The 23,260-nt window shown below is 40.5% G+C and overlaps 1 protein-coding gene across 1 annotated transcript in view; it reads left to right on the forward strand.

Annotated features, from left to right (window-relative positions):
- Nucleotides 1-310: 310 nt before the first annotated feature.
- polrmt (polymerase (RNA) mitochondrial (DNA directed)) overlaps nt 311-23,260 on the forward strand; it is a 39,891-nt gene continuing 16,941 nt past the window's right edge. Inside the window, exons 1-14 of the mRNA XM_072438130.1 lie at nt 311-555; nt 810-905; nt 1,921-2,762; nt 2,841-2,974; nt 6,480-6,666; nt 8,790-8,939; nt 10,592-10,759; nt 11,082-11,252; nt 12,277-12,516; nt 13,963-14,748; nt 15,030-15,152; nt 15,662-15,784; nt 18,544-18,723; nt 22,087-22,173. Of these exons, the coding sequence (XP_072294231.1) occupies nt 417-555; nt 810-905; nt 1,921-2,762; nt 2,841-2,974; nt 6,480-6,666; nt 8,790-8,939; nt 10,592-10,759; nt 11,082-11,252; nt 12,277-12,516; nt 13,963-14,748; nt 15,030-15,152; nt 15,662-15,784; nt 18,544-18,723; nt 22,087-22,173 (3,426 nt within the window). The 5' untranslated portion in view covers nt 311-416. The remainder of the gene's footprint in view (nt 556-809; nt 906-1,920; nt 2,763-2,840; nt 2,975-6,479; nt 6,667-8,789; nt 8,940-10,591; nt 10,760-11,081; nt 11,253-12,276; nt 12,517-13,962; nt 14,749-15,029; nt 15,153-15,661; nt 15,785-18,543; nt 18,724-22,086; nt 22,174-23,260) is intronic.

Genomic DNA, 23,260 nt, shown 5'->3' on the forward strand with positions numbered 1-23,260 from the left:
ATAAAAATCGTTGTTGGAATAAGATTTAGGCTCTGTATTGTCCGGTTAAGGATTACAATATTCAAAAAATACGAATAGTCGTCTAGTTATGATTACTTTCTAGATCCACATGCAACATCCTCCAAGCTCACGTGACAGGGCTATGTTTTCAAGTAAACATAATCATGCAGTAAAGACAAATAATACATGTGCGGCATGCATATCTATGAAAGTGTAATATACCTGCCGTCAGATTCTCATTATTTGACCATGAGGAGTGTAGTTTTTGAAGTCCAAAATCCTCGGCTCTGTTCTCCATTACTTCGCCTGACACTCGATGACCTCAGCGTGATTACTCTGGTCTGGAGCAAAATGGCGCCGTCCATGCACGGTGCGGACATGGGTGTAGAGAAGTAATGCGGTTATAAGATGTCAACATGTCACTGCTCAGAGTCTGTGCCTTTGCCAAATGTGTGCAGAGTAGCCGCATCTTGTTGGAAAAGTGCGCTGTACGAGCTTCGTGCGTGCACTGTTGTCCTTTGTGCCTTTTCATAAGAAACTCCAGACGAATAACAGGTGAGCTGAAGGATACACTGAACTCATCATCAGGACTGACCTTAGTGTATTTGACAAGTTTAATATCAGACTTTACTTCTTTGAAGTGACTGTGTTTGAGGTCAATTTGCAACCTGTAGCAACATTACGACCCCTCTCTGTAACGTGACTACTATGCCCATATATCCTCATGTGCAGCTACTACATTTTTAAAAAATGTTTATGATGATTTCCACATACGCAGAGTGTTCAATGTATTTATTTTCTACTGACAGAACCCGATCTGAACATTCAAAGAAGAAGGCTATCTTTTCTGATTCCCAAGTCAGATGACAAGAAGAAACGCAGACTGGAACAGTCTCTATTGGATGGTGAGTTATATATAAATAGGGATGTCAAGATCCATCTATCCATCCATCTTCTTCAGCTTATCCGGGGCCGGGTCGCGGGGGTATGCAGTCTAATCAGGGACTCTCAGACCACCCCTCACCCCAGACTAGACACTTCCTCCAGCTCCTACGGGGGGATCTCGAAGCGTTCCCAGGCCGGCCGAGAGACATAGTCCCTCCAGCGTGTCCTGGGTCTTCCCAGTGGGACATGCCCAAAAACCCCTCCCCAGGGAGGTGTCCCGAAGGCATCCGGAACAGATGCCCGAGCCGCCTCAGCTGGCTCCTCTCAACATGTAGGAGCAGCGGCTCTACGTCGAGCTCCTCCCGTGTGACTGAGCTCCTCACCCTAACTCTAAGGGAGCCCCAGCCACCCGGCGGAGGAAACTCATTTTGGCTGCTTGTATCCGCGATCTTGTCCTTTCGGACATTACCCAAAGCTCATGACCATAGGTGAGGGCAGAACGTAGATTAACCGTTAAATCGAGAGCTTTGCCTTTCGAACAGTCGATGCAGCAAACGCATCACTGCAGATGGTGCACCGATCCGCCTGTCAATCTCACACAAAAATGAGGATGTCTTGGTTAATAGTCTATATATTTATTTAGTCATTTACATTAAATTATATTGAGTGAACATGCACGATGCAATTGTCATTTTCAGTGTACAGTTGTCTGTGGCTTGGTTTACAGTGTTTGGCAGATATAATCCGGTGTAATAATACTGGGTGATTACTGATTACTCCTACTAAAAGCTAACAGTACATGCAACCTTTTTTCTTTTCTTTTTTATTGTGAGAAGACTGTGACTGTGTCTAAAATAAGTCAAATGACAGTTTACTTTAAAACTTGCTGCCCAACACTGCTGGTCCAAACAGGACTATTCACTAACTAAAACAATTTTCTCCTGCATGGGTCACTTACCCATAAATAAAATAAGATGCATAAATAATGTGTACGTACTGCTTGTCAAATAATCCGTTTTTTGCTTTCTCCTTTAGTTCTGGATGCCAGGATCCAGCAGCTCCAATCTGACGTCGTTCTAGATGTCCAACATGCAAAAGTGCAGTTATTCACTGCATCTTCTGGAACAGGAGCTTTATCTGGTAAAAGTCCCAAAAGCCAACCACAGGCAAAAGTAGACAAGCCCATATCAAGCAAGTCAAAATCTTCCGCAAAATCCCAGCCCAGTCGTTGGATGGAAAAACTCTCGCAGGAAAAGAAGAACAAACTTAAGAAAGAGCAACATCTACAACAGAGAATCCAGAAGAAGGCTAAAGACACTAAAGGGGGCAAAGGCAGCCAAATGCTTCCTGGTACGTCACTTAAAACTATTTCTACCACAGCTAAAATCACTGCACCCTCAAAGAAGAAAAAGAAAAGCGGTGCAAAACTGTCTGATGAAATTCGTGCGGCGGTAGCTTCAAGCTCTGCTACTGTAGCTGGACATGCCGCATTGTCTCGAAAGGTCTCAAAAGGAAACACAAATCGCTTATTAAATATAAATTTGAATGAGGAAGGTTCAACAAACACAATAGCGGAGAAAAAGGGGAGAGCGAGTGTGTTGGCGGAGGCTGAAGAGCTGGAGAATAGACTGAATGAACAATTAAGGCAATGGTCTTCCTCAAATACAACACACACACCAGATCTGCCAGTTCAGGCCGACGGCACATCGGCTGCAGAACTCCAGCAGAGCATCCACTCGTACTTGGAGGCCTGTGCGTTCGTGGGGGACATTGACCGCGGACACCGCTTCCTGCTCAGCCAACACCGAGTGATGAGCAGGCGGCGGCATCTCAACACAGACGTCTACAACATTATGATGAGGGTCTGGGCCAAGAAGGTGAGTTAGCCCTTCACTCTTTACATTATATTTCCAGGAAGTGTCCTCTTGATTGAAACGCGTGTGCTCCCGCTGTAGGGCACGCTGAATCACATCGGTCGCATATTTATCTTGCTGGAAGAGGCGGGGCTAAAGCCAAACCTGGGATCGTACTGCGCAGCGTTGGAATGTATGGGACGCAATCCAAGCTGCTCACCACGAGTTATTACCAGGCAAGTATGAAACACTTCTTTTTAGTTTGGTGTTGCTGCAAACAGTACAGGTATCTACTGTATGTAATGATTTGGTCAGACCAGCAGGGGGCCCCCTTTCCTAATATTTATTTTACTTATTTTTTGTGTCCTGGACTTTTCTATTGGCTTTAGTTTCATTTTCTAGAATAAACATCTTATTTAGTCAACAGGATAAAATATTTTAGTTTGTATAATTATTGACAGCAGCACCACAAATTAAATGTGTTGATTTATTTTACTATAAGCCTATCCCATATTAATCCTTAGATTTAAGTTTAGTCTTATTTTCCAACAAAATGACAATAACCTTAAGCCTAATGAACCAGACTAACTTTTTTCCTTTTCAAAGGAAGCTGACCAGTGTGACTAGGCAACTTTATGTTCCCAAACTCTGTTCACATCCTTCTGCAAATCCATTGTAACCTTTTTTACTCCAAAAGCAGTTTTTCTATTGAAAAATATATACTCAATCAAACTATTTATAGATATTAATATGACTCAAAACTCCAAGGTAATGTAAATTTACTATTACCTCTTTTGATCTCAGTAGTAGGGGAAAACAACAACACCACTTTCCTCTTATCATCTTTGTTTCTATAGCAACTATAATACGCTGATGCCTGTAATATTTAATTATGTTTTTTTTACCAAGCCCCTCAACAGACGACCAAGTTAATAAGGCTCACTAGAGGTCGACGACAAGAGACTGGTGTAATTAAAAAGTAGCCGAGCGACTGGGCCCCTCTGACACACTTTGTGCTGGTTTAATATATTTGTGCAAGTGCATTTCTTCATCAGGAACTACCATGACTGCGGCAGCACCCCAGTTTTGCTGCAACTAGGGCAGCTTGACAAATTATATCATCAAGAGCTGCAAGTGTACACTGGAATTTTATTGACGCTATTAACCAAAAATAATGCAGAGGTACGATGCACAAGTCCACTTTTCTGAGAAAGTTGAGTTGAGGTAACTTTAAGAGAGACAATTAAACAAAAATATATTGAAATTAGTAGAGCTGCAACTATTAATAACACTAAATATATCATGCTCATAACGTTTAAAGTGTTAATAGTTATTCGGACCATACAGATTCTAAAACGCATACGAAAAGCTCGAAAATCACATCACACGCAACATTATCAAATCAAAATGTCACAAAATAATGAATCATGTCTGATTTTCTCAAAAACCAACAGTGCGCCTTATATATGGATTAATTCTGGTTGTGCTTACTGACCTCGAAGCGATTTTGTGGTAAAAGTTGCAGAAAATGCGGTAGTCGACTAATCTAATGGTGTCAGAAATGTAGGGTATATTTATTGTTTCCCTGTGCGTGTATTTTTTGGCCTTTTTTTGTGAATGTTTGATACCACTGATGAGACTTAAGGCATGAAGCACGTTGGACTGGGCAGTTGTAGAGCATAAATGAGGCTCCATTGATTACTGTAAAATGATGCTCTCGTGACAAAGGCAGACTCGTGTACCTCTTATCTGCATTGGCTCGCTGAATATAGTGTTGCCTGGCCATTTCTCTTGCACATTATTTTCCCAATCTGTCCTAAGTCTTTTCAGCCCATTATCCCTTGAAGTTTTGCTTTTGTAAGTGCTGCCTCTCCCACTGCTCCCTCCTCCCCAGCGCTGCTGCCGAGCACTCACCAGGCTGATTATGCTCCATCATTCAACCTTTTTGCCCTTTCTGTTCTTTTGGACCACACCGCCAGCACCCACACTAATCCTCCTTTTGTTCAAGCCTCTCTTTTTTACTTCCACCCCAAATTGCACATGGCATCACACTTGACTCCAAGGCAGAATGAAGGAGACAAGACTTGCTCGGCTATAAATATTCGTCTACTTGTCACTATTTACTGCTAAGACCATCAAATATATACATTCATGCATTTATCATTTTAAGAATTAATTTTAATAATTATTTCAATAATAATAATAATCTAATATTTTTTCTTTCTTTGTCAATATGAAAAACCACTCTATTGCTTTTTGGAGGCCCAGAAATTATGCATTGTTTTTTCCTCTGAAGTGTGCCTATAAGCTTTGCAGCTTTACTGTTGAGATGAAAACAATGTGTAAATACAGACAATGCATAATATGTTAAATAATGCAGTTGCCACAAACACTTTTTCCATTAATGAATAAAATGTGTTTTATCTGTAGTTGGTGTAAATAGTAAACAATATGCAATTTAAAAAAAATCATATTAGAATGTGCAGTGTCTGATGTTACACTGTTGATGGTGATGAGTTGTATGTAGTAAAATACTATCGCCTGATTCTCGCAAAGGCATATTTTCTACACATATTAAATTACAGATACCGCTTAGGCCTGTTTATTTCCTGAACCAATTTCCTGAACCAATTTCCCTTCAATGCATTCATTCTTCTTGATGCCTCGGCAAAGCTCTGCTTGTGTCTGATTTAACTAGGTCTGAGGAAGCTGCTGAGCCAGGGTTTCCACCTAAACATAATTAGCACTGCTATAATTATTATGAAAAGGAGAACAAGGTAAAGTGGAGGTCTCTGATGACAAATGGGAGTTTCACTAAACTGTTGTGCTGTTCACCTCCAGACAGCATGCACAATGACTTTATGCAAGATGTTTTAGCTGAAAGGCGGTTCATCCTGAAGTACTAAGAGCATTTACCCCTTTGTCTACATTTATTTAATTTTTTTTCAATACTGTTGGTGGGGTTTGAACTTCTTTGTTTCCATGTCAGAAATGTGGCTAGACAACTACGGTCCAGGCCCAATGTTACTGGTTTAGCTTTCTTACATGCCTAAGTACTGGATTCATACAATACTCGACATAATTGGTTGTATGGGGCGTATCCTGTTGACGGTGTGTAATTTGATCATAGCAGGAAATGCCTTGTAGATCAATTTGACAAAATCCAGAAAAAAAAGGCAGTCTGTATTAATGTACTTACATGACATGGTTTGAAATCAGTTTATAAATAAGTTGATATAAACTATGAATAAAGTCTGTCTAAACATATGAATGTGCGTTTCAATTAAAGCAGACTGCTCCTTCAATCCATAGCTCAGATATGCATTTTTTCTTTTTTAATGAATCAGATGGTATGAGGAGACATACTGTGAAATCTCCCATCTCCTGACAGGTCAGAGGTCAGATGATTGTGCTCCAGTTCCATGGTGGATCTTATCTCTGATGCAAATCAAAGTGTCTAATAAGCTATTCAGAATTCTGCACACATGTGAGAATCCTAATTATTCGATCATGCCAACTCGTGACTATGTTTTTTTAGTCCTTAGCTTTTACAATTAAAGTACTCTCTCTTTTTTGATTATCCGCCTTAACTCCAAGTGGTGTTTGTCTGTCATTTAATATCCTACTACCCACCTGGCTCAGTTTTCCAGATTTTTAGTTCAATTTTCCCCCACACTAATAAAGACTCATGACCACGACTGTATCATCTAATTTAGAACTTGTTTGTGGTGTTTCGTCCAGGTGCCTGAACCAGATGGAGGAGGATGGAGTTTCTGTGGACCATTTGTTCAGTCAGTGTCTGTTCAGACAAGATGAGAGGGACATGGTGCTGAACGCCATTCATGTTGTTCAGCCTGAATACCAGCCGTGCCTTAACCCAGACGGAGATCGGCACTATCCTTCACTGGTGGAGGACTTCTACACTCGGGTACAGTAACAGGGCTAAATATCTTTGTTAAAGTGTATGAGGCTGTGATTTAGGGAAGTGGTGATGGTATTTGAAAATATAATATCAAGAACAACAACTGTATGGGAGCTGTAGAGCAGGATATAACAAGATTCAAAGGTTCAGCTGAGGAGTTACAGGTGAGGCAAGGCTCCATGAGGGATGAACGCTACAGATTTAACTTTTGGGCCCAAGATTTGCAACTAGTGCTGAAGAATTTAGAAAAAAAGATGATTTAAGAAATATGATGTAATAATTGGAATTAACTGTTTAAATAACAAGAAATTATATTTATTCAGAATCACAATCTTTGTAGGGTTTCATGTTACAGGCAGAAGGTTTTATACTTTAGAGAGATTTTATTGTTTGCAGCAGACTATATGCTATTAAAATGCAGCCATATGTATCACTTAAAATTAACTCATCATAGCTAAAAGGCTTTTTCTATTGCATAAATCAGAGCATTTTAAACACTGAATCTGATCACGTTAACTCAAACCTAATCAATACTCAAATGTGGTGTTCTTTATGAGGCAGCGAATTTGCAGTGATGACCCTGCGAACCGAAAGGAAAGCGAAATGGGCCCTGCATATTTTAATCACTCGGTCTTGTGTTTTTGGGTTTTACACCATGACAGGGTTGAGAAAGCTGTCAGCGAGCCCCCGCGTGACTCCTGAAGATTTGATTGTCACCCTTTCACAGCCAGCCACAGTCAGGCGCTGGCTCTGCCCTATTTATAGTGTGCCAGCTTTGCTTTCTAATGGCTCCTGTGCTTTCCTTTTGAGTCGCTTCTCTCACCTCTCCTCCCGCTCTTCCCACCTCCCTCCCCCCATTCAATCTCACATGATTCATTAACAGCTTTTTTGCGCAATTGTGCTATTTTTAACCTCATCACATACTCCATATTCTTTGGACCTGACACATTCTGAGTTGTCTTTTTGTAGGCCTAGACTGGTGGTGTGATGAGAGGAGCACGGCTTGCATTTTGAGATAAAAGTTCAGACTAAATCACGTCAAGCGTCCTTGCATCATTACTCATGCCTGTGATTGGAGAGCTGGCCTATTGTTACCCGTGTGGGGATCTAACTGTAACACGTTTTGGCTGACTTACTTGCATAAGGGAAGTCTGTCCAAATAACTTTTGAGTACAAGGCGAGCAGATCTTTAGACAGCAGACACAATTAGAATATGTTTGTTGTTGGTGTGATAGAATTGATTGAATTATAGTTAATAAAATGGTGTTTGATCAAGCCGTGGCTTTTCACTAGAGATTATTTTATGTTCTTTGAAACTTCTGCTTCCAATAAAAAATGGACACATATCAATTACATTTTGATGAGTGCTTATGCTGGACCAAATGCTCCTGCTGTGTTTTTGAAGTCCATTTCCAAAACATAAGTTGCAGTTGAAGATTATATAACATTTAGTGCCTCTATAGTGTCTATACACATCTCTTCCTTCATTTGCAAAATGAGGCAAAATGTAATTATGTTTTAATACCATAACCCATTGTACATTTTGTGTCAATCCAAGGCCTGGACCAGATGGCAGAGTAGGTGAACGCAAACTTTTTTTCCGGGCAGCACTCACATTTTCATTGCCGGACAATACAGGATTACTCACACGTTCATGACTCATTCTAAATTCAACATTGAGTAAGATTATCGATTTATAAAATGGTTAAAAGCTCATAAAACTAAATTGTACATAATATGTCCACTTTAAACACTTAACTACCGGCAACTGCTCGTTATCCTTTAACTGATGGGACTGGATGAAAATGTCTGTTCAAATGAAAGCAATCCTGAACTGAAAAGTGTCATTTCTTTATATGCATTGTGTGTCAGAGTTCTGTCATTAGTGTTTGATAAACTCTAAGATATAGCATAACGTGGCTTTGAAAGTTTGGATTGATTCCCCCTGGCAGCGGTTCAGATGGACTTACGATTTGGCTTTGGGTGACTGGCCTGACTCATAAGTCTTTATCTGCTTCCTGTCATGAACCTTGTCTGATAGGATCTCAACATTCATTCCCGCAATAGCACGATACACACTGCAATAAAACCTCTGAGCCAACTGTCCTATTCTGTGATCTGTGCTTTAGAGGGTGGAGCATCGCTATCCCAAACTGCACTTCACCAAGCAAGAGCTGCAGGAGCGCTTTAACCAGCAGCTCAGCATGGAGCAGGCCTGCACCGTCACCATCGAGTCTGTGGAGGCGTCCAAAACGGTCACTGAAAACATGGACAAAATGGTACACACTTCTGTTGAGCACCCTGTTCACTACCAACTAATGTGTTTATCCGTAGTTAATGCAGTTAGTGAAGACCTTAGTGTTTTTTTAATGTATAGCGTAAAACACATACTTTGACGTAGAACTACAGAAGGTGGCGGTAAATGCACCTTTTCAGATGGCTGCCATATCAGCTATCTATCTCTATACATACATACATACATACATACATACATTACATACATTACATACATTACATACATACATACACACACACACACACACACACACACACACACACACACACACACACACACACACACACACACACACACACACACACACACACACACACACACATACATACATACATACATACATACATACATACATACATACATACATACATACATACATACATACATACATACATACCCTGGAAAGTCCCATTGAGATGTAGCATCTCTTTTTCAGAGGAGTCCTGACCCCAGAGGGGAGGAGCCTATTGTACATGTTTTTAATTAGGCCCAATACTGACCCCTTGTGGTGAGAGATTTTTTGTTTTTTTTTACGAACCTATTACTGACCTTTCCAGAGAATCAGTATTGGCTAACTGAATGTACTGTACTGAATGTTTTAGCATTGGTTTTCTTCTAGATCTTTAAAAAAGATATTATACTTTTTTTCAGGTACTTCGTATTGAATTATACATCATTGTTTTACATTTTGTTCACTGTAAACTTGTACTAATGGCTCATAGAAATGGATCCACATGTGTCACGCGGAGTCTTATTCTTTCAAATAATCACAACTAAGTACAGGGATGTGGGTGGGGATAGGGGGTAGGTGGAAACAGGAACAGTACAATTCAGTATTAACTCAAACATGCAGGAATCAGTCAAAATACAACACTGAGTAAGATAATGATGAGGAAACACCATTGTAAAAAGGTTAAACGCTTGTTGATTTAGCATAATATGCCTTCTTTAATATGTATAACAAAACTGAACAAACATTACATTGAGCCTTTATTCCAAACTTGGCATTTGCAGCTGGCCCTGGATGGTGTGTCTGCAGATGGGTTATGTGGGACGCGAGTAGTCAGAGAGTCCCTGGTGGTCAGGGGGCATTTACAGACAGAGGGAGCTGAACAATCTTGCAGTGTAATGGTGGCCGGCCGATGGGGAAAACGTCACCTCTGTCTACACCCATTGCTGCAAGAATACTGAAAAACCCATTACTTGCAAAATGAAAATGTTGAAAAAAATCTGCACCATTATTTATGTAATAGTTTATGTAAATATGTCTATGGAAAAGCCCTTCAAGAAGGACTTAGCAGTTAAGAAAGAATCTTTAATGCCATATATATCATATACTCGACAACACAGGTGGGTATGAAATAATTAAGAAAAATCAGTATCTTAAATTTAAATTAATGATGTACTATGCAACTTTTCTGGTGGAGGGTCTGTCACCAGCTTGTCTCACAAAAAATGTAATTGCTTTGCCTTGAATGTTCAACAGTATGGTATTAACTTATCAAAGGTTTCAGACCTCCCACTTTTAAGATTGACATCAAAATGACTTATATTTGGTCAATTTTAGAAAAGTTATTTTTTTTTACTGTTAACAGAACTGAGTGGTAGTTATTGATTTCCAGTTGTTTTGTTCAGCGAAAGCTGCTGTCAGAGTTGAGGACACATTGGCACAAAACCCTGCTTCAAGCTTTGAAGGAGAACAAGATGATCCTTGCAAACACCAACTCCAGAGACTACAGGCTCAACCTCTACCCGTACCTGTGTCTTCTGGACGACAGCGACTACGTGGACATCATGGTGCAGGTAATCATCCCGCCTGACTTGCACTTATGTGTAAAAGGATGTAGAAATGCATTGTCTGTTTTGAGGACATGATCATTCTATCATCATCAATCTCTTTTTATTTTGACATAACCATCAAATCGGAAAAAACAAGGCTTTATAGCTTCAGAGAAGTCTGCAAGTTACTCTGCTTTGATCAGTATCAGACTGAAACATTTGATGAGGTGTGCGTTTTGATTTTAGCATCTTCATGTCAGATGAAGCCCTAACAAGCTGGATGGCAGGAGCGATATCATTTATTGCGTTTAATGTCTCTAACCCTGTCCTTGCTTGCCCTGTCCAGGGTGTCGCCAACATGCCGCCCAGTGGGGAGTCCCTCAAGATTTTGGCTCGAGACCTGGGCAGCAGGGTCTACACCAAGTACTCTGTGAGGCAGAAGCAGCAGAATCACATGGTGCAGAAGATGAGCAACATTTACAGCTTCTACACAGACATTTTAGCCAAGGACACAGAGGTAAGAATATGCATGGATTTTCACAGTATTTTTTCTTATTCTGTTGAAAACGATCCAACATAATTCATTATAGGATTACAAGACTAGTGATTGTTTATTGAAATTCAATATATTTTTTATTTGTGTAAACTGAAACATTGTATCCTGTTGAGCTCTTGCCTCACTTTGCCACAGAATGATCCTGCAATAAAATCACTATTTGACTGCTTCTAAACTATATTCATAATCCTATGTAATCCAGCCTGAAAATGTTGATATTTGTATTCTTACATTGGGGTGTAATTTTAATGCAGTCTGTTTTCTCAATGGGATGTTGGGGCTGACTCAGGGCTGCTCCATTGTTTTGACGCTGCTGCTGCTCTCTAGAGAAAACCCTCTTGTATAATATAATGAGGCAGCGCTCATTATATTCTATGACTTCCTACCTGTAGATCCGGAAGGTGTTTGTTTCTAAGGTACCGGTACTTGACATGCAGCCCTTTGTTGTGAAAATGGAGCTTGTTATCCTGTTTTTATGTTGTGTAAACATTAAAACATTAATTTGATTTTAAATGTGAGAAAGGTTTATACTTTGCATATCATCTATCTCTTGTTCCAAAGCTGACCTCACATGAGACTAAATTGTGTACATGTTTTCACTTCACTTACATTATTACTCAACACAACAAACAACAGACTAATTGTCCTCTCCATAAGCAGCTATCAAGGGGCATGATTGCTGGGTGGAGAAAGAACAGAGTTCAGCTCCTGGGCTGGGTCGGGTCACTTTGTGTAAATTTGTATGGTCTGTGAATGTGGGGTATCCTCCAGGTTATCCGGTTTCCCTCATGAACCTAAAACTTGCACAATATGCTAATCATCCAGCTTGGTTGTCCTGACCAAGCCTAAGATCATCACTGTGATCGTCGACTGTCGACAGGGACAAAATAGGGCTAACGTTATCACAAGTTAGCCTCTTATTTCAACTTTGAGAAAGGTTATTTGTTTAACACTAAAAATATCACTTCCCTGTGTCTGTTTATAGACATACAGTGTCCTTCCCAGAGAGCGCTGGTGTGAGCTGGAGGTTGAGAACACAGTTGGTCCTTCTCTGAAGGGAGCAGAGAACAACTGGCCTTTCATTGTGAGTCTGGAGCTGGGCACGTACATGGTGGATCTGATGGTGAAAAACCTTAAAATAAACAGTGACATCTTGAACCCAGCGTACGACCGGAAACTCATCCCCATCCTCTACCACATGTACACTTTCAGGAGCACCAGACAGGTAACTAGTCCTCCATCAATTTCATGTTTCAGGTCAAATATTCAATTATGGTTTTGTAGACTGAATTGTAACTGAAAATATAATCTGATGTTCTGCCTTGTTAGATTTGCCCACGGCTTGCATGTCATTGTTTGCTTGAAATGTCATAAACTAAAAATGAGAATGCCAGTATCTCTGTGATAATAGTTTGGCTAATTTGTCTGACATCCATATGTGAAAGCTCAGCTTTTTATTATTTCTTCTCTTAGTGAAACTTATTTTTAGTATTTCATATAATTTAAAAGGGAGCTGTTATTTCTTTTTTATATTTTGTTGTACATACTAACTGTTTGTCATAATTTTAGACATCATCCCATCTGTTTTGGAAGATAAATTAGGATTATTTTATCATCTAAAATCTTTTTTGGAAGAGAAATTAGTATTATTTTATCATCTAAAATTAAGATGATAAAATAATACTAATTTCTCTTCCAAAACAAATGTAGATTCTAAATTAACCCGTAATCATTTAATAACTGGCCTGTCTCGGCTTGACACGATTGACCTTAACACGGGACACTGTCAGTCACCACAAAGCCCTGTGGCCTCACACTCGAGCACCCTCAGCTCCTGTGTCCAGAGTGCGAATTATAAAACCACTTCCCGCCGAGTGAATTGGCAGGGGGCAGCGGAGTAAGATGAATAGGGTCCCGGCTAATCCTTTTTTTCACTGTCCTCTTAATTGGCTCGCTGATTTGTTACCATGGGACCTCACTCAAGTTTGAGCGGACAAGTTAAAGGAGGGAAAAGATTGGACTTTTTGAAAAGGCAGATTTTCAGGTTATTCCGTACAATACCACAGCTATTCCTTTGCCTCTTCCCACTCTATTCATTTTTTTTATTCTCTTGGTAGAGGTCAGGCCAACAGGGGAGTATCCTAATGATTTTACAGCTCAGCGGGAAAGTCTGACTCATGCAGGCTTGGCTGAGCTGAATAATTCTTTTCTGTCATGTTACGTTCATTTTTTTACCTCAAATTGTCTCATGTGCTGTGCCCTGTGACCTATAGCATTAAAGAGGTGTGGAGATAACTATGGCAATTTAAACTTGGGCTTGTTAATGCCAACTCTTTTGGACCGTAGTATAAACATTTCATGTCATCTTACTAAATTCATAATTTGTTTTTTTTCCTCTTATCGATGCGAGTCAGTAAGAATGTATTAGTTTAGTATAGTTTTTGCAATAATAAAGTTTATAATGGTGAAAACTGCTATCAGTGGAAAATACTTGTTCACTATTCACTATAGTATGATATGACAGTATTATTAGAATAAAAAACAAAACAAAAAACATTAAAAGTCAAATTAATTCTAATTTCTCACTTCTCTTTTTGTGTCGTATTGAAAATCGTGTCATCCACCAACGCTTGGCTTCTCCTAAAACTCTTAATACAACCTCTTTTGGCAGGTGGGCTTCATTAAACCTCACCCGATCCTGACCCAGATTCAGCAGGACGCCATGGAGACCAAGTTGACTTTTGACTCCTATGTCATCCCGATGCTGTGTCCTCCTGTGCCCTGGACTTCAGTCAAATTCGGGGCCTACCTTCTGACCCCCACCAAACTGATGCGCACCGTCGACGGAGCCACTCAACACGAGACTTTGCTGGAGAAGAGCCAGAACCTACAGCCGGTCATGGACTCGCTCAACCAGCTGGGCAACTGTGCATGGAAAGTCAATAAACCACTTCTGGATATTATCATCTCAATTTTCAACGATAAAGGAAGTGACAAATTAGATATCCCTCCACCAATGTCAGAAGCCCCTAAAATCCCCCACTTCAATTCCCAAGAGGTATCATACACAGCCAGCGAGAAGGCCCAGATGAAAAGACAGGTTGTTATTGCCAAAAAGAAATGCGCCGAAATGCACAGTTTGCGAATGGATGCACTTTATAAACTTTCTATTGCCAATTACATGCGCGATGAGGTCTTCTGGTTCCCTCATAGCATGGACTTCAGAGGGCGGACGTACCCCTGTCCACCATATTTTAACCACTTGGGGAGCGACGTGACACGCGCCATCCTTTTGTTTGCTGAAGGAAAGCCCCTCGGTCCTAAGGGGCTGGACTGGTTAAAGATCCACTTAGTCAATCTGACAGGTCTGAAGAAGAGGAGTTCACTGCAAGAAAGACTGGATTACGCCAACTCTATCATGGAAGATGTATTGGATTCTGCCGACAACCCATTGAATGTGAGTATTTTATTGGGTCAAGGTCACTGTTATTACATTCTGAAAGGTTTATAGCTTCAAAATTAGACATAATGTGATGCAAGACAGACTAATTAAAGCAACAGTAATTGACCAAGATATGTTCAGGTATAAAAGGGATACATGATGCCATTGTTACTTGTTGTATTTATTGCAAAAACAATTCATTTTCAGCATATTCTACAGCCAACACGTTGTACCTATTTTTTGTGTAAACTATGAAAAACTACTGTATGAACATTTTCAGTATGGTTTGTGTTCAGGGCCGGTGCTGGTGGATGAATGCAGATGAGCCGTGGCAGGCGCTGGCATGCTGTATGGAAATAGCCAACACAGTGAGATCACCTGATCCGCAACTGTTTATCTCTCATTTTCCTGTTCACCAGGTAACTATTCACCTCATTATCTACAGCTGCATGTATCATATTCACTTCATTATCATGTTTAAAGCTGGATTTAACATTGTTTACTGATTTGAGATGGGTCATAGCAAAATTGTTTGTGAGGCCTTTGTTTTTGACTGGAAAGCTAATTAATGTAGATAATGAATCATTGTTTGCGTCTGATAATCGTCTTTCCTCAGGCAGGGACTAACTCTATTCAAGTGATGTTCAAATGTGAAAATAATAGAAAATGTGCGCAATAAATGGTCTAATTATCTAGTGTTGGGTCCTTGGACAAAACATTCTAGTTAAATGAAGTGCTTTAATCAATATCTTAGCTGATTCGCAATTGCACTAATTGTGTCCATTCAATTATAATCTTTTTGTTCATTTTAAATCATATCTTCTGTTTTGCTCTGTTTAATTTAGTTTTAATCTAACATTTCCGTGGTCCATTTATTGTCACAATTGCACATTCATCTTCTTACCTTGTGCGCGCTCCTCTGCTCTAGGATGGGTCCTGTAATGGGCTGCAGCACTACGCTGCTCTGGGGAGAGACGTTATTGGTGCCACATCTGTCAACCTCTTGCCCTGCGACCTGCCCCAGGACGTCTACAGTGGAGTAGCACAGCAGGTCAGTGCCACACAACTGTTGGAAATGTGTTGTCTGTCTAGGGGTTTGCAATATGCCAAACAATTACCGAAATATAATTACATTTTCCAGAACCCTGATCACACTTTCAATGTTATCACTATTTATGAATACAACTTAAAGGCGGTATGGGCGATTTTTCGGCGATTTGAGAACGCAGGCGGAAGTGCGCATGCGCACTTCCCTGTGCGGACCGATACAACACACACGTGCGTTTGTTTATTAGCGCAACGGAGAGCATCGCATCGCTCGTCTCCCGTAGATTTCTGTCCACTTCTGCGTCAGCTCGAACTGTCTTTCTCCGTCTTCATTTTACCCCGTACACTGAGGGAACTATATTATGATAGATCCATGCGCTTAGGCACGCGGAAACGTGGGGACGAGCCTGACGCGGCTCCAGGTGAGCGGTAGGTGCGTTTTATGATTGATACGTGGCAGGACAAATGATTTATCCACGCCACGAGGAAATATGATAAAAAATTTGCTGAAAAAAATCGTCCATACCACCTTTAATACTTTACGCCTTGTTTACACTCAACATGGAGCTTGGGGGCTTGACATATTTTTAACGGTTTACTTGCAGACATCCCAGGCACATCAGCTACTGTTGTATCTGAGTACAGGAGCGCAGATTTACAAGATAACACAGAGAAGTACTCGTCAAATTACTTTTAAACCACTCAAAACCACCTTGGTATTTGGGAAGATTAGACTCCTTGCAGATTATCCTGCGAGTCAGCTCCTACCCTGCATCCGTAGTGCTCCGAGGCAAGTGTGACTACACAGGGTCGCTCAGTTAGTAGAGCAGTTGTCTTATGATCCTAAGGTCGGCCTTTGGAATCCCGCTCCCGACATAAACATCCTTGGTAGAGCAGTCAGATCCCCCTGGCGGTCCTGCTCCCTAAAGTGAATAAAGCCATTGTGTCCTTGGGCAAGACTCTTAACCCACCTCCTCCCGGTGTGGCAATGGGTGAGTGGTTGAGTGGTGTGTGATGATAAGAGCTTTGAGTGCCTTGAAGATAGATAAGCACTCTTTTTCTTGCAAGTCCGAAATTTGCATCAGGCATAAACCCAGCAACTTCAACTAACTGTTTCATCGGAGTTCACACTTCACTGTGAGCGGTTAAATTTGCCTGTCACTCACTCAAAGCTGGACAGAAAGCTGACAACTGACTAATAAGAGATATCGATGGGGAAAATGTTTGTGCTTGAGGTTCAGAGCTGCATTAAACAGAGGAGCACTAAACTATGTCACTATTGTCACAGGGATCAAATTACCCGTATATTGTCCAGCCCATCTTCTGTTAATTTAAAGTTCTTTTTTGCTTATATAATTTAAAGCAAGCATAGTCCTGATGGGTCACTACTAGAATACATAGTTAGCCTTGTCTCTAACTTGAAGCACTTAAAGTTTTCCTGTGGACTATATCTTGCATGTAATTTGCTTCGTTAATATGCCATACACCAGAGTCTCGGAGTAAGACTTTCCTTCATATCTAAAAGCTCAAAGGGCAAGAGTGCACTCTGCAATCAAAGCGTGCTCTGAACTAGTCTGTCTGACATCAACAGTATAGGAAGAATCCAACTTTGCTAATTTCGATGCACAATATATTTCAGGATTGTAATAAAATAAAATACAATATTCTTATCTAACAACCCAGCTCAGAACACTTCCCACATAACCCATCACAGAACAGCTTTGGCCTAAACTGTTCAAGGAAATGCACTCTACAAAGTATAACTATACTAAAATATTATAATATTTTCATTTTCAAGTGCGGCTTTGTACTTTGCCTTTTTATACATCCAAATGCTGACTGGAAGGTGTTTGTGCCAATTAATGTCTCACAGGGCCGTCAGCACATCTGACTTTTGAAAGGCTTTTACTGGACTGTACACGCACTAAAACTCAAAATTGATACACATGGAAGGTTTCAGACCCTTTCAGTTACGAGAGGATTTGTTGGAGTCTATTATTTTGGCCTGAATGCTAATCATCAATGCTTATAATTGAGTTGCATTTAATGCCTAACTTGCTGCAACAAAGCCAAATTTGCATTTAAAGTTCATTTGCTACAGAATAAAATTGTAACTTAAGCTAATGAATGAAGATCAACAAAAGAAACTGCAGCAAGGACCCACTGGCCGCTGGTTGGGCGTCAGCTCTGGCCTTTTATCCCACATCTGGGCAGGTGTGGCTGAACAGGCGGGAAAATCTGAGAGTGGAAGCAAGGCAAATACTGGACGACAGGGTCTGTAACAGTATGGCATTAAAGTACTCTCCATAGAGACGGGTGACGCCACAGAGTTACAGGCCAGATCTGCATCCCATCCGCACCGCATCACAGTGAGAATACATCCATTTCAAGATATTTCTTTAGAATCTGAAATTGAATGAATACTGCAATAAATGCTGGAGGGATCATTTTAATGCCATGCTGTGTAACATTCCAGGTAAAGTAATAAAATCTCCTTGGCAGACACCCATATAAAATGTATTTATTGTTGCATAATATCAAGCTAAATTGACAAAAGCCCTTTATGTAGTAAAAGCTTCAGTTGTAGTCATCTGGACTCAGTTAGAAAAATTACGATTTTTTCTAACTGAGTCCAGATGACTACAACTGAAGCTTTTTCTACAATGGAACACGCCTGGACGAATGAGGGATTACACCGACATATTCCCTTTATGTAGTGTGTTAAAAGTACAGTATTAGTACTTTTTTGTCTTTGTCTTTCAGGTGGAGGAGCTGAGGTCACGGGATGCAGAGAAAGGCCTAAAAATCGCACAGGTCCTGGAGGGCTTCATCAGTCGGAAGGTGGTCAAGCAGACCGTGATGACTGTGGTGTACGGGGTCACGCGCTACGGGGGACGCCTGCAGATTGAAAAGAGGCTGAAAGAGATTGATGACTTCCCCAAGGTATGGAGAGAGAGAAGGGGGGGCTTCCTTTGTCTTATTTTTAGCATAGCATGACGGAGAGTTCTTTTAGTACAGGATTGGCTTCATATGGACTTCCTGTCACACCATATATGGTCAAACAATATTATTAACCCATTTCTTTTCTACATTGATATACCATTTATGACTCCTGAACTCAAATCCTGTGGGATTACTTGCAGAACTTCCTTTCAGTACTGTATAATAAAGCTACAAAGCTGACTTTTATTCAGCATACACTAAAAAGCATTAAATAATGCTGTGTTTTCTAAAACACATTATTTGTTTTTTGGTATTGTGCTTGAAGCACTGGGAATGAACTATGAAAATATTTAATTAGCCATTTAATTGCTTGATAATGCAACCTGTATTGCTTGCTGATTCAAGCTGATGAACGCACACCTGAGTTTTGACCTGTTGGCCTCAGAGGCAGAACAGCAGCCATGAGTCCGTTGAGGCTCTGAGGAACTCCTGATATGTGACACTATCAAATGTGTCCCAGTTAAAGAAAAACATTCTTACTCTCAGTGAATCATTCATTTTATCGATGAACTGTGGATCCAAATGCTCCTCGACGCCCTGGAGAAATGGTCTCTAATCCATATGAACGGTTCATCATCTGCCAGGAAGAACTGGTTCTCCTCCTGAGTAGATCCAGCTCCACTGTCTATCTCGCGTCCGTCTGAGGGAGTGGGATCTCTCCTTCACTGTAGAACTCGTCCAGGTTTCGTCTTTTTTCCAAGGAGGTTTTGTAGTTTTTCCAGGCCAAGAAGGAGGGAGCTTGGGACATTTGTCTAAAGACACGGGATGCTGGGACATTGCCAAGTCCGTGTGAACATTGTTTTATCTGTTTTTCACTGTCGCCCTCCGAGGCAACTGCAGTTATGAGTTTGGGTATTACAAAAATATATTGAATTCAGTTCAATATAAAAGTAACATTTACATCACATATTGAAAATGCCATTTATGTTCAGTGTACAGTAAGTTTCCCCCCAAAACAGACTTTTCTGCTCATATGAGTCCTTAGAGGGATGAATAAAGTTGTGGATCTGAATAGAGGACCAAGGAGTGGATATATTTGTTCAGGAAATAATCATCTGCCTCTGACAGCAGAGATTAATTTCTTCAAGAAAAGCATACATAAATTCTTTGCTAATCTAACCATAACAAGTGTTGCTCTGGTGAAGAGCAGTGTCAGAGGAGATGATGTAGAGATGGTCCAAGCGGCTGCTGGAACTCGGCCCCTGATGAGAAAACACAAAGCATTGTTAGCAATACAGTAGGAGCCACATTATTGTAACAATGTAAGCATATAGTTCATCTTACCTACTTTATTTACAATCAACTCTTCAGAATCCTCTCAGTTCAGAAAGGGTTGTCTACAGAACAAAAACAATAGAAAAGAGAAAGACATGACTAGTCACTGTTTTTTTATTATTGCACTAACTAAAGTAAGTGCAGAGCAATGCAATATACTCTGCTCTCTAAACCTGAATATGTATTCTAAATATACATAGTACAAAGAAGTTATTGTGGTGCAGCAGTTCTGCACATTAAGCCACTTTTCCACTAGCCCTGGTCCTCCAGACCGGCTCATGTCAGAGCGTCTCAGGCCGCTTTTGAGAGCCCTCATCTTATCTTTGGGTCTGGATGACACCCCCCATGTTTAAATCAAACTAGTTCCTAGCCCTTACAAACCCTTAGGCATATCATTGGTATTCATATGCATGCTTTCCGGATACAGCTTTAGAACAGCCTTTTTCAGATGGCAAAGTGAAACTGTGTCAGACCACCAAATCTCAGTCAATCAGAGCGCTGCATGTGGCGCTTACTTCCAGGTTGGCGAAGGGATAAATCTTTTGATATTGGATGCAAACGTCATGCAGCAGTCTGATTTTGTCACAAAGTGCTGATTTACAAGATACCAACGCGTGTGTTTACCCCAGCGTTAACTGACAGATATTGTCTTACAGTTAATCTCTTTAGAGGAGATTGGCTGGTCTGTGTAACTCCAGTCTCACAGCCCAGAGACTTGAGCTAAATGACTTCTGCATAATGTCTGTAATTCTTGAAACTGTAAATTAGTGGGAAGTGTAATTGTGACTGATTGTGCTAGGATACAGTAGGTGGAGGCCAAGGCAGCTTCAGTTGTGAGAGGATCTTATCTCTGCACTGAAGAAACTAAGCTCCAATGCATCTCAGTGGATCTTAAAGATTGCAACATTACATTACAATTACCGGTATTATTATTAGATTTTTTTTATCTGCATAGTGACTATTTACTTGATTAATTTAATGTGAGAAGTTTGATTCACAGATATCACTATGGAGCAGTTGAGGGAACCGTAAGATAGGTCAAGGGTAAAGTAAACCAAATGCAGATTGTATCCACTTACTTTACTACTCAAAAGGGTAGAAGTGCTAACTTCTCTGTTAATGATGTATTTTAAGCAAATTGAGATCCAATATGCTTTGGTATGAGAGACTGGGCAATGTTCCCTCTAATTTTTCATGTGTCTGGGCAAACACACAAGCTTCCTGGGCACACTGAGGACCACTGTGAGCAACATCAGATGTGCCCCCTGTGGCCACACACCAGTATCACGCAACGCGCCTGTTCAAAACCTTGCATCATAGCAAGTTACATTAAAAGACTCGAATTACAGCAGCAATTTTCATTGGTTTACTTTTATTACAAGCAATTTGGCCCACTTAAAATTAAAAAAAATCATGTTCATGAGATGTATAGTATGTTATATGTGAGAGTCCTGCTTTGGCCTGGCTGAAGGACTTGCCTCTCTTAACTCCGCCCCATTATTGTTAACTAGCTAACCTGCTCGGTGCGTAGTGGCAGGGCACATATGCACTATCAATGCTATGATTGGCTGCGTAGCCTAAGCAAACCGCATCGTATCATTGATATATCGCTCCTGAATATTTACGAAAATAGAACTAGTCCATATACGGGCCTCACCTAATAAACTGCAGATGCCCGCGTTGTAACACAAGATATTTATACATAAATAAACGTGGTGGTGTTGCGTCTTTTGAACCGGGGTCCAAAGTAATGATGCACATGTTGTCTTTTGACTACACTCTGCTGTAGACGACCTTCAACCTGTTGACCTAAGTTTAAAATTGTTGCAGTCAAATCACACACACAATACCTATTTTTCTTATTACAAAGATGTTCATAAAATATTACTGTAGTATTCAACCTAACAGTTGACACTTTGCCCTTCACAAATTGAGTATATGCATTATAATTATTGTTTAATCCAAATAGATTTATTATAGCTGACATCCCTTTAGAATACATGCGTCTAACTCTTTGTTCCCTTTCAGGAGTATGTGTGGGATGCCTCTCATTACCTGGTGCGGCTCGTCTTCAGTGGCTTAAAGGAAATGTTTACAGGCACAAGAGAAATCCAGGTAACAAAATTATTTCTTTAACATTTTTTCTCCATCCATGCAACTTTATATAATAGACTTTCTACTCCTGACCCAGTGCTGAATGTAGGCTAGGTGTAATTTTTATTCATGACTTTTGCCTCACTATTACCTTGCCATAGACGCTCATTCATCACGATGAGTCCATTTATAGATTGTGGATGTACACCTGGTCTGGAACCGCTAATAGAAGCACCACCCACTGGCAGCGTGCACCCTTTGGGGACGGTGCAGGGATGACCCAGTCTGAAATGAAAAATCCCCCTCCAAACATACTATGGTGCTCTCACATGTGTGCACCTGCTGCTACAAAATGGGTCACTCACAATGTCCCGACAAGGGAACCCAGTGGAAACCCATCATCACTCTGTATACCGTAAAACTTAAGTGTAAATCATGTTACTAAGAGAAGTATCGTATCTGTGCAGGATATTCATTCAGGATATTCATTCTCCAACTTTCCAGGCCGGGCCCAGTAATTATGGGTACATCCGGGTTTGTTTACTGCCTGCTGGATTGTTGACTTATGTTCATAAATTCATATATATACAAAATGTTTTTGACTAAATATTACATAGTTTTAATATCATGTAATGCTTGGTCATGCTTTATCTAACTGGCTGCTTATACTCTTATCAAACGTTTTCAATAGAATCAGATATAACAGTGCTACTATATCAAGGTAGCTGTTGTAACGTTGCCTGCTTGTTCCAACCTGCTGAAAATAGTAAAAAGAATGACTTAAAATTTGCACTTGACGGCTAATTATACATTGTTTCAGTTAACTGTTTATTTGACTTGAATTGTTACTTGATACCTGCTCTTGGTACAATGTGATGAGAATGCCTAAACTCCATCACAGTTTTGCTAAAATGTTTTCTCCCTTTACCCTTATCCTCCATATTGATCGCACCAGTCAGTCAGTCCAAGCTATCTATCTAGTTAATCTCTCAGTCGTGTTGCTTGCTTTCCAGCTCCCTTCATCTCTTTGTGCCTGGGATAGATGGATAGTCTATAGCACTGATGAATGGTGCTGCTTTGGCCCAGGCTGTCACATTGGTTTGCTGGG

The sequence above is a fragment of the Eucyclogobius newberryi genome, unplaced genomic scaffold (genome assembly GCF_026437365.1).
Source record: "Eucyclogobius newberryi isolate DKJ021-1_F unplaced genomic scaffold, fEucNew1.0.hap1 SCAF_9, whole genome shotgun sequence".
Taxonomy (NCBI): Eukaryota; Metazoa; Chordata; class Actinopteri; order Gobiiformes; family Gobiidae; genus Eucyclogobius; species Eucyclogobius newberryi.